Below are 12,166 nucleotides of genomic sequence, written 5' to 3'. Positions count from 1 at the left end.
TGGATTATCACTTTGTTCGGGAATGTGCTGTACAGAAGCTACTCTGTATCAAGTTCATCTCATTAAAGGATCAACTTGTTGACATCTTCACGAAGCCTCTTCCACAACCACAGTTTGTAGGCTGTAGGCGCAATCTTAACTTGCTTTGTACTTTAGGACATAGCTAAGATTGAGGGAGAGTGTTAGACTATATATACGTAGCCTTTGTATATCTGTACTATAACATTGTATTGTACCCCTTGGGTACCTCTATATAATGAGATAGCCACACCCCGGGTTAGGGGTGTCGTGCAGTTCCCAAATCATATGTCTTACAGCTCTAAGGCCAACTCGAATGCTAGACCCCAAACAGACGTCCGGTTTTTGTCCGTTTGGGGTGTGATTTGGGCGGCGGCCGGGGGTGGACAAGCGCATGGAGCATCTCTGTCCAACGCGCAGGAGGCGTCCCGACCCCAAACAGATGCACCACGCCCCATCCCGAGCTCCTCCACCTCGCCGCGACCCCGCCCCGCCATGGTTCGGCTCGCCGCTCTCCTCCTCGCATGGACATGACCGGCCGCATGTCCTTCGACCTCTCCGAGGTGCCGGTCCGTGGGCTGTCGGACGCCCGGTTGGCCCCCGAGTGGTACATGCTCGATGACAAGCGCGGGGAGAAGCTCCACCGTAGCGAGATCATGCTGTCGGTGTGGCTCGGGGCCCAAGCTAGTGTACCTCTGTGTTGCCGCCATCAGGGCATAAGACCTCGTGCCCCACGACACGTCGGGCCCCATGAACGCCTCCGTCAAGCTGCAGCTCACCCGCGCGGCGCTTGGCAAGCCCTTGCTTGTCACCGTGGAAGACTGCGCCGGGCCAGGCTGCGACGAGCCGCTCGCCCGCGCCATGCGTACGCCACACCCGTCCTCCTCAGCAGCTCGCCCGCGCGTGCAACACCACCATGAATAGCGCCGGGAGTAACAATGGCAACATCGGCATTGAGAGCAGCAACAACACATGGGCGTTGGAGTAGGATCCGAGCAGCAGAAGCCTGCCGGTGGCGGAGTCGGCGTCGAGGGACAACTCCAGAAGGCGGCCGTGGCGATTTCCGGTTGCGCCGACTGGTGCGGCTGGGCGGAGGACGGCAGTGGGCGGCGGGCACGGGGAGCTAGGAGCACTCCTTGTGTGGCTTGGGCCACTGATATGTGGGCCACGGGCGGACAGAAGCGGACGAGAGAGGGTGAGGAGAGCGTCCGTTCGTGTCCGTCCAGACGCATTCATGGGCCAAATTTGCTCCAAATTTAGGGTCGGGTGGACAAAAAACGGACATCACCGGACCACTTTGTTTGTTTGGGTATGCCTGTTGGGCCGAGTTTTGGCCCAAACGAATGAAACCGCACGATTTGGAGTCTAGCGTTGGATGCAGCGTCTTTGTAAAGTCTAGTTTTCCTTTACGGATGGAGTAATCAATTGTTCTTATATATTTCGTAGGAGTTTTCTGTAATATATTTTTTTTCAAAAAGGGGGAGGAGTTTTCTGTAATATATATCACACAATCATCAAATGATGTATTTTTATAATTTGATTTCCAATGGGATGTGCAATGGGACTTTAACCAACATTTCGAATTTCATTTGTATGTGTTGTAACATGTCATGTTGATATCCGGGCATATGTAACTTGCTAGTGGATCTACAAAGAGAAACATAGCATATTTCTGAAAACCAGTTACGTCGGCCAGAATGCTAAAAAGAGGAGAGATGGCCGACAACAAAAGCCAAGATAAAAATGGTATTATTGCCGAAAAGGAGGAGAGGTGGCCAACAACAAAACTAAGGAGAAAAGAACATCCATTACTATAAGATCTAGATCAAATTTGCTTTACTGCTTTAGGCAAGATGCGTGTATCACTGTCGGACGGTCAAATCAAGCTCCCAAAATTAGATCACAAAACGAATGGAACAACTTTCTAGATTTTTTTTTTAGAGAATCTAGTTTTTTCTAGACGATGGAATGGAACAGGGTTTCTAGTCGTTTTACGGGGTACAAGGTATGGGCCAACAGTGTATGCCTAAATGGGCCCCGAATCGTCTCGCTAGCCCATACAACAACCTTACGGCCCTGATTCCCTGAAGGGGGGTCTTCCAGAGAGAAACACGGAACGGAAAAATGTTGACTAACCGGTGGACCCCACACGACAGAATAAAACGGCACCCTCCCGGAACACCAGTTTCAGTTTTCCCACCGCACCACAGATGTCGTCCGAAACCGCCGTCTCGCCGCAGCCGCTGTCCTCCAGCCCACCAACCGCCGCCGTCTCCGCCCATTCCGGCCCCGCTCCCCCGGCCGACGAGCCGGAAGCTCCAGCCCCTCCCCAACCCCCGCCGCACCATGCCTCGCCGTTGCCAGCCCCCTCCGTGTCCGACGAGACGGACGCCCCGACCCGTCCCCAACCCCTGCCGCGCCACCCCATCGCGTCCTCCTCCTCCCCATCCACCGCGGCCGGCGAGACGCAGGGCCCAGTACACCCCCCGCCCCAACCCCAGATGCACCAACCGGCGTCGCCGTCCCCTTCCTCGGCGGAGCCGCAAACCCCTGTCCAGCCCCAACCGAACCATTCGTCGCCGCCTCTCTCGGGGGACGACGACGATGAAGACGTGGTCATCACCGGCGCGTTATCTGGGGCGGGCGGCGCGGCTTCGTCCGCGGCCGATGAGCGAGTGAAGGGGCCGTGGTCGCCCGAGGAGGACGCGGTGCTGACCAATCTGGTGATGAGGGACGGGGCGCGGAACTGGACGATGATTGCGCGCGGGATCCCCGGGCGCTCCGGCAAGTCCTGCCGCCTCCGCTGGTGCAACCAGCTCGATCCTCAACTCAAGCGCAAGCCATTCACTGGTACCTTCTCTTTTCATCCATCTACTGCTATTTGTGCCCCCATTTCCTGTGGGATATGTATTCAGGTGCCAAATAGCTAACCAAAATCCTAGAACTTGTTTTGTAATGCAACGTGTAAGGTACATTATCGGTTTGTTGTTAGAATTATGGACATGATACATAATGCATTATGCGCTTAATTGATCTTAGATGTTATGTAGCACATCTCTCCTACTTGCTTGCTAAATCTGTGATAATTTGGATGCAGAGGAGGAGGACCAGATGATAATATCTGCTCATGCAATTCATGGGAACAAGTGGGCATCTATCGCGAAACTATTGGTTGGGAGAACCGACAATGCAATCAAGAACCACTGGAATTCTACTCTGAGGCGTCGGTACTGCACCGGTACCCGATGCACACGAAGTGCTTCTGCGGAGCAACCTATGAGAGAGATGTCCAGGGCAGTTTCAGAAGAACGGTGGCCATTGTCCGGTCCTAGTTCCTTCAGTGTTATGGAAGTAAAGGAAGCTCCTGTGCAAACAGTATCTGAAAGCTCAGCTGGGGCATTGCAAATCAGAGATATTAACAATTGTAGCACTGAAGCTGTTGATCGATCCTACCCGGTGCGACCAGTGGCTACGGTTGGTGCTTTCAGACCATACAGTCTAGGACCTGTTCAACAGATGCAAATGGAAATGTCGAGCTCTACCAAGTTTGTTCCAACCATTCAGGCTTTGACGCCTGAAATTGCGGTCTCCAAGTTTGCTGATACTACATGCTTTGCTGCTGATGTGCCAAACAAATGTGGCCATGGTTGCTGCAGCGCTGAAGAGCAACCTCGTAACAACTCATTGTTGGGACCTGAGTTTAAAGAGTTTATAGACCATCCTCCAATTTTGAGCAGTAGTTTTGCTTCGTTGGTATCTGAAATCAGCAGCATTGCCTGGATGAACGGTGGTCTGCAAAGCAGTAACTCTGGCAACTTAGTGCAGTCTAATCCTCCAGCGCCTGACAAATTAGGAATCGTGTGAGTTGGAATACTGAAAAATTGGAGTTGTTACTTTTGGACATAATGAAGTCAACCATGATTATAATCTTCCCGAGGTGCGTGCTCCATAGATTCCAAGGCATGTGTTACTTCCAGCTTTTATTATATGTTTTCATACTTCTCACAGGTCCTTAGTATTGCTCATTCACACTGCATCACACGTGTAGGTAGCTGGATGTGATTGTTGCGTTATAAGGGGACCCTAAAACTAATTGCGTTCCATTTCAAATGTATTATGTCATGCTGCCAATTATACACCTGCGCCAAATACTTAGACTCCCTATTTCCTTTTTCCTGGCAATGGCCGTGAAATCGGCATTTTCCTATGATGAAGCTATCACAAGTTTGGCTTAATGGAATAGACCAAAATATTTTGCGAGTGAATTGATCATGTAAGGGAACAAATGTTGAAATACGTTTGTTTGTAGCAAGCATAAGTGATTGGTCATAATTAGATCCCAGCGAACTGAAGCTTAATTATTGTTGTCTTGCATATTAACCATCATTGAGCTTTTAGTCTTTTACTATATGAAAGTAATTGAATAAGTAGATCCACCTGTTACGTGTGCACTTTAGTTCATTTATTACCCAGCAGTCCTATCGTATATGTACTATTAACCGAACACGTGTAGTGCACGTTCGGGAGGGGGTGCGTCAGCATGATTCAGAAGGAGCCAATGGTGGGTAAATTGCAGCAAGTCTAGGGTATTAGGTGTGTTGTGCTGTGCAAAACATGGAATCAATCTGGTCCGCCATATGCAGATGGTTGAGCTGTTAGGAGGATTTGGATCAGCCACGTCTGGTGCTTTTTTTTATATTAATGGAGATATTTTATTGTGGTAGGCGTCTTCCCATAATATCAGTGTGTTCTAGTATAACGAGCGAACATTACATGATGTGTCTTATGGCGTGATGTCCTGTGCGCCGTGCGATTGGGCGCGCGGCCATGCACGCTCTTGAGATGGTAACAACACTAGCTCACGTGGCAAGTATGAACTGGGCTGCGCTTAGCGCATTGGTGCTGTAATGCCATTCTAAAATCAATGTCTCGGTTAACAACATGCCTTTTAGGAAAGATATAAATCTGGAATGGTGTTGGTAGCAGCAACCATCGTTTCATGCCTCTGTAGTGTTTCTGTATGAGCCATCTTAGTCGGAATCAAGTTTCGCTGTTTGTTTGTATTGCTGTCTGTTCTGGTTTCTGGTTGACCGGTGAAAAGCTAGGTTCATGTTGTCCAGATTACTCTTTTAACTGTTGAAGACAACCAGATTCTTGAGGTGTCTTAATTGCAGTTATAGGTTATATGGAGTTGATGAAGATGCTTTGGTCATGTCTAACTGGTTAGTACAGTCATGGTAGATGTTTAATTGGTTGGGCATGCTCCATGAGTTTGTCTATTCTGCTTTGCAGATCTTAGTATAGTCATGTCCGGATATCCCTGCTTCTCTCTCTTTCAAGTTTCTACTCCCTCCGTTCGGAATTACTTGTCTCGGAGATGGATGTATCTAGAACTAAAATACGTCTAGATACATCCATTTCTGCGACAAGTAATTCCGAACGGAGGGAGTATTTCTGACCATCTATTGCCCTGGTCTGATTAAGGCAATTCATAATTGGAAGCTCGTGTATGTTGTGACCTTGTTTTACATGACAGCAGCTCTGTCTGTCCAAATTCAAACTGTGGCTTGTATGCTAGTACCAGTATCATTGAACATGACCAGTATTTGGAATATTTGTTCTCTCTTCCCTCTCTGGTGGACATTTTCCTTCGTAGCACCATAGTCTATTTGTTTTCCTTTTGAGGGATGGGAAACAGTTGCTGCCAATCTTATTTTGTACTGATTGGTGTTTTTTCAACGTTCGTCTTACCGCTTACCTTACATTGTTTCTTTCGGTAGGGTCTTGGGTGTACAACCTATGGTTTCTTGACCTATTTATGGTGTTACTGGACCTTTTATTTGCCTCTGCCCTAGATCTAGGTCTCATCGAAAACACTATAATCTACAAGCTTCCTGGAAGCTCTTGCCTGTAGTTCCTATAGAGTACTAACTATCTGGACCTTGTCATTTTCACTTTTCCTACCTCGGTCATCAGGTTTAGTAGTTCCTGTGGCTCCATTTCCGTAGGCATTTGGTGTACAAAAGCTCTGATCTACAATACTAATAATTTTAAAGTGCTAGACAATCAACAAAAGCCTAAAATGAACTAGTAATACCGCATCGTCTGCCTCTTTGTTATTTACCTAACTGAGAGGACTGGCACCTGATCATTTTGCCGTATCTGTTTTCAGGTCTTCAAATCAGGCGTGGATGTTGTTGCTCAAGGCGGAGAAAAGTGCTGTGCTCCCTGCTCCTTGGATCATACTTTAGTACAGTCGTTTCATCATTAAAGTTGCCCCTAACCTGACGCTTGTCACCAGCTGGCCGGTTCCCCGGGACCCTACTTGTCTCAATTATATGATGCATGGCTCACTGAATTGGTGATATAAAGATTCTGTACCTCGTGGGGGCAGCCATAGATGCTGATGGGATGCGATTCGGTGCATCCTAATATCCTGTGAGGCTCACAGCTTATTACTAGGATTCAGATTTGTTGGATTGGGTTCTGCTCTTGCCAGCCTTGCTGATTCGACGGTGGCTCGCATGTCCAATTTCTTAATTGCAGGACTGGATTTTTTTTTCTGTATATTTGTTGAGAGAACGCTTGAACTCTTTGAAACTGTAAAAAGAGCTTCACCGCTCATATTTTTCTCTGGGGTCCGTCTTTGTGATTTGATTCCTGAGTGTTCCTGCCTTGGTGTTTGCGTGTGTTCCTGCCTGCAGGTTTGATGGAACCTCTGCAGTCCTGCACGCACGCGCATGATACGATTTGGGGTAGCCAATGAACGGCGATGGCTTGTTTGGATCTCTGATCGCCATACTGTTTCAGTTAGTTTGTTCATCAGGTGTTTTGTGCGTCGTGGTTACCGGCTTCTGCGTATGCCGAGCGAACGGCAGGAAGACATGACGAGCATCAACTTTTCCTGAACGGTGTCGATACGGTCCAGCTCGGTCTTGCTTTGAACGCGCTGAATCAAATCCTTCGTTGAGCTGGGTAGAGCCGAGGCCACGGTGCAATGCCAGGCTGCGGCGAATGATCATGGCGTTGGCGTCGTCTCTACGGCGAAACCGCCCAAGGAAGTCGCCACATTTTTCTTCTTTTGAAACGTGAACGCAATGGTTGTTAATCAGAATCGCAATGTTCGGAAACTTTGTGGTTGTGGAGCGAAGCCTTGCCGATTTGCGCGAGTCCGTCGAGAATTAACGTACTTTGCCATCTGGTTAAAGCGTTTACAAAAGTAGAGATTGTTGTTGATCGATTGGTTCACTAGGTTATTAGGGTTTTTGCGTGAGAAACTTTCAATCTAGTCATTTCCAATCATGATAGTACAAAAAATAACTGAGGTAATAAAAATTATAATCATGTCCGTGTACCATCTAGCAAGGACTAGAGCAAGCTGAAAGCGCGCCGACGTCATCGCCTTTTCCTTGCTGAAGCGGCGCAAACCTTACTATAGTAGACAATCGAGAAGTCGTCATGCTAACACCCCGTAAGGCCAGCGCATCAGAGCGCGATGAAGAAAGTCGTAGATCGGAAGCATCAAACCAGTAGACACTCAAACCAAGACGAATGGAGACTGGATTCAAACAAATCTCAAATTCTATGAGGTCTGACAAAGACACACCAGAGATTAACTAGAGTTGACAACAGAATAATGATGCCCGGCCGAGACAATTTGTCCCGTGTGATTGTTCCCAAAACATTCTAGTGACAACAAGATGTACAAGCCAACTCGGTCAAAAATGCCGCAACATGCATCATCGGTAAATGGTGTTGAACTATCGGAGTTGCATGCCTTAGAGCATCTATAATCCGTCATCCTAAATCCTCTTTAAAAATCCAGGGCGAGATGGGCGCATAAAACCGGCCTCAAACGCTCGAACTGACCAGCACCCTTCATATCCAAATATAGGGCGATATTGGCGCGTCCGGACGCGTCCGGTATGTTGTACTGATGATAGGGAACGAAGCAAAAAAATTAAAAAATTCCTATGAACACCCAACATCTAATCTAGGAAATGCAAAGCAACGAGAGGGGAGTGTGCTTACTTACCCTTGTAGACAGAAAGCGTTAGTGTCGTAACGCGATTCATGTAGATGTACTCTTCATGATCCAATCCGATCTAGTGCGAAACAGACGACACCTCCGAGATTAGCACACATTCAGCTCGATGACGTCCTCTCCTTCTTGATCCAGCAAGCGAGGAAGAGGAGGTAGATGAGATCGGAACCAGCACAGTGGTATGATGGTGGTGGCAGCAACGGAATTCTGACAGGGCTTCGCCTAGCGCGTACGAGAGAAAAGGTGGGATGAGTTGAGAGAGACAGAGGGCAAGGTGGAAGGGTGCAACCCCCACGCCCCTCCCATATATAGGGGTGAGCTGGCGTCGGCCCTAACCCCTCTTCCAAGGAAGGGGGCGGCAGCCTAGGAGGGTGGAGTGCCCACCAAGTCAGGTGGGGCGCCTCCCACCCCTAGGGTTTTCTGGTGAGGAGGGGGGGGGGTTGGTGCGCCTGGCCCAACTAGGCCAGGGTGCCCTCCCCTACGGCCCACGCGGGTCCTCGGGGCTAGTGGACCCCCCTGCCCCGGTGGACCCCTGGAACCCTTCGGTGCCTCTGGTACACTTGTCGGCATATGCCCCCGAACTTTTTCGGTAGCCAAAACAGGACTTCCCATATAAAAAATATTTACCTTTGGATCATTTCGGAGCTCCTCGTGATATCCAGATCCCATCCGGGACTCCGAACAACGTTCGGATTTTTCACTATTAATATCTCATTACTACCCTAGCACTATCAAACTTTAAGCGTGCGACCCTACGGATTCGGAACATGCAGACATGATCGAGACTCCTCTCCCGTCAATAACCAATAGCGTGGCCTAGATGACCATATTGATTCCTACATATTCAACGAAGAACTTTATCGATTGAACCACGATGTCAATAATTTAATCAATCCCGTATATATGTAATTTCCTTTGTTCGGTAATATGTTACTTCCCGAGATTTGATTGTCGGTATCTCCATACCTAGTTCAATCTCATTACCAGTAAGTCTATTTACTATTTCCGTAATAAAAGATCCCGTGACTATACTCATTAGTCACATGAAGGTTCTTGCGATGTTGTATTACCGAGAGGGCCCAGAGACGTGTCTCCGTCACACAGATTGACAAATCCCAATCTTGACCCATGCTACATGATACGTCTCCAGCGTATCTATAATTTTTTATTGTTACATGCTATTATAGTATCACTCTTGAATGTTTTATATACATTTACAACCAACTTTATATTATTTTTTGGGACTAACCTATTAACTTAGTGCCCAGTGCCAGCTGCTGTTTTTTGCTTGTTTTTGACTTTGCAGAACATCAATACCAAATGAAGTCCAAATGCCACGAAACTTTTTGGAGATTTTTTTCTGGCAATAAGAGACGCTGGAAGCTTTGGGAAGGAATGAGAAGATGAAGGAGTGGCCCACTAGGCACCAGGGCATGCCCTGGTACATAGTAGGGCCCACGAGCCTCCATTTGACCTAATGATGACCCACAAGTATAGGGGATCAATCGTAGTCCTTTCGATAAGTAAGAGTGTCGAACCCAACAAGGAGCAGAAGGAAATGACAAGTGGTTTTCAGCAAGGTAATTTCTTCAAGCACTAAAATTGTTGGTAACATGTAGTTTCATAGCAAGATAATTTGTAACGGACAAGTGATGGTAACGGTAAATAAAGTGCAGTAAGGTAGCCCAATCCTTTTTGTAGCAAAGGAAATGCCAAAACTGTCTCTTATAATAGGCAAAGCGTTCTTGAGGGCGCACAATAATTTCATCTAGTCACTTCTATCATGTTAGTTTGGTTCGCGTTCGCTACTTTGATAATTTGATATGTGGGTGGATCGGTGCTTGGGTGTTGTTCTTACTTGAACAGACCTCCCACTTATGATTAACACCCTCGCAAGCATCCGCAACTACAAGAAAAGTATTAAGATAAAATCTAACCATAGCATTAAACATATGGATCCAAACCAATCACTTACAAAATAGCGCATAAACTAGGGTTTAAGCTTCTGTCATCTAGCAACTCATCATCTAATAACTACTCCAAAATGCATTCCCTTAGGCCCAAAGATGGTGAAGTGCCATGTACTCGACGTTCACATGACACCACTAAGGGGATCACAACATACATATCATCAAAATATCGAACGCATATCAAATTCACATGATTAGTTGCAATATGACTTCTCCTGTGACCTCATGAACAAAGGTAACTACTCACAAATGATATCATGCTCAAGATCAGAGAGGTATTAAATATCATAAAGGATCTGAACATATAATCTTCCACCAAATAAACCATATAGTAATCAACTACAAGATGTAATCAACACTACTAGTCACCCACAGGTACCAATCCGAGGTTCCGGTACAAAGATTGAACACAAGAGATGAACTAGGGTTTGAGATGAGATGGTGCTGTTGAAGATGTTGATGAAGATTAACCTCCCAAAGATGAGAGGGTTGTTGGTGATGACGATGGCTTTGATTTCCCCTTACGGGAGGGAAGTTCCCCTGGCAGAATTGCTGGAGGGAAAAAGTACTTCTGCCCAAGTTCTGCCTCGAGACGGCGGCGCTCCATTCCGAAAGTCCTCTCCTTATTTTTTTATAGGTTAAAAGACCTCAAATACCATAAGATGGGCACCGGAAGTGGGCTGGGCTGCCCACCACTGACCAGGGCGCGCCCTGGTGTCTTGTGGGCACCAAGTGGCCCTGCTCCTGTAGTACTTTTCTCCAATATTTATTAAATAATCCAAAATAATTCTCAGTAAATTTTTTGCTCATTTGGAGATGTGTAGAATAGGTATTTTTGACGTAGTTTTTTCAGGTCCAGAATTCCAGCTACCGGTATTCTCCCTCTTTGTGTAAACCTTGCATATTATGAGAGAAAAGGCATTAGAATTACTCCGTAAAGCATTATTATGCATAGAAACATTAAAAATAACAGTAGGAAAACATGATGTAAAATGGACGTATCAACTCCCCCATGCTTAGACCTCGCTTGTCCTCAAGCCAAAGCCGATATCAAAAATCATGTCCACATGTTTAGAGAGAGAGGTGTCGAAAAAAATAAAATATGGACATAGTAGCATCATGCTTATTATTATAACAGCAACAAACTTTATCATAAAGCTCTATCATATAGCTTCTCATGAACAAGTAACAATTCATCACAACATCAAAGTAAAAAGCATAAACTTTATTGAAAACCAACAAACTATGTTCTCAGTCAACTTTGCAACTACAATTCATCATATTTTCAGGAAGGGTCACGTATTGGAGTCTTTCGGCAAGTCCACATACTCAGCCATCATTTAGTCTTCTATGATTGCTAACATTCACAACATACATATGAGCAAAAAATTTCAACCCGACACATAGAAAGATATGGGCATATAGTTTCGCCTCCCAACTTATTCACCTCAAGGGTGATGTCAACAGTAATAACTCATGACCACTCACATTCAACTGGATATATGTGCCTAGATCTTTCCCCATGACATGATACTTGCCAAAGAGAAAATAAAAAGGAATATAGAAGAATACTTTGACTCTTGCATAAAAGTAAATACATAAAAGTAAAAGATAGACCCTTCGCAGAGGGAAGCAGAGGTTGTCATGCCCTTATCGGTTTGTATGCACAATCTCTTAATGCAAAATAATGTCATGTTATATTGCCCCTTATGCTAGCAATCTTTATTATGCAGTCTATCACTTCTATTACTTTGCCATCACAAGTTCGTACGACGCTTAATTTCTCTTACACTAAATGATCAAACACATCTAGAAGCAATTTTTATTGCCTTTTTCCATGGATGGCAACTTACTTGAAGGATCTTACTCAATCCATATGTAGGTATGGTGGACTCTCACAACATGAATTTGGGGTTTAAGGTTTTTGGATGCACAAGTAGTATCTCTACTTAGTGCAGAATTTTGGCGAGCAAAGATATTGGGCAAGCACCACATGTTGAAGGATCTATGACAATATAACTTCTACGTGAATAAGAACAAGCATAAATCATTACGTTCTCTTCCTTGTCCAACGTCAATAGTTTTGGCATATAATATTTAATGGGGGCTCACAATCATAAAAGATGTCCAAGAT

At 46.1% G+C, this 12,166-nt stretch overlaps 1 protein-coding gene across 2 annotated transcripts; it reads left to right on the top strand.

The window, feature by feature from the left end:
- Positions 1 to 2,228: 2,228 nt before the first annotated feature.
- LOC119277610 (transcription factor MYB25-like) lies at positions 2,229 to 6,652 on the top strand. Of its 2 annotated transcripts, none has more exons than XM_037558893.1 (3): positions 2,229 to 2,868; positions 3,116 to 3,955; positions 6,191 to 6,652. In XM_037558893.1, exons 1-2 carry the CDS (start codon positions 2,229 to 2,231, stop codon positions 3,880 to 3,882), a joined length of 1,407 nt encoding a protein of 468 aa, XP_037414790.1. In that variant the 3' UTR covers positions 3,883 to 3,955; positions 6,191 to 6,652. The 2 variants fall into 2 exon arrangements, with proteins under 2 accessions (XP_037414790.1, XP_037414791.1); XM_037558894.1 differs by having other exon boundaries at positions 3,116 to 3,978.
- The last annotated feature ends 5,514 nt before the right edge of the window (positions 6,653 to 12,166 follow it).

The sequence above is a fragment of the Triticum dicoccoides genome, chromosome 3B (genome assembly GCF_002162155.2).
Source record: "Triticum dicoccoides isolate Atlit2015 ecotype Zavitan chromosome 3B, WEW_v2.0, whole genome shotgun sequence".
Lineage (NCBI taxonomy): Eukaryota > Viridiplantae > Streptophyta > Magnoliopsida > Poales > Poaceae > Triticum > Triticum dicoccoides.
This window is presented reverse-complemented; position numbering and strand designations above follow the sequence as displayed.

Excerpts from the sequence above, each read along its gene's own strand:
- LOC119277610 (XM_037558893.1), top strand. The coding sequence starts at position 2,229 with ATGTCGTCCGAAACCGCCGTCTCGCCGCAGCCGCTGTCCTCCAGCCCA. Across the intron at positions 2,869-3,115 it reads CAAGCGCAAGCCATTCACTG|AGGAGGAGGACCAGATGATA; the intron begins GTACCTTCTCTT and ends ATTTGGATGCAG.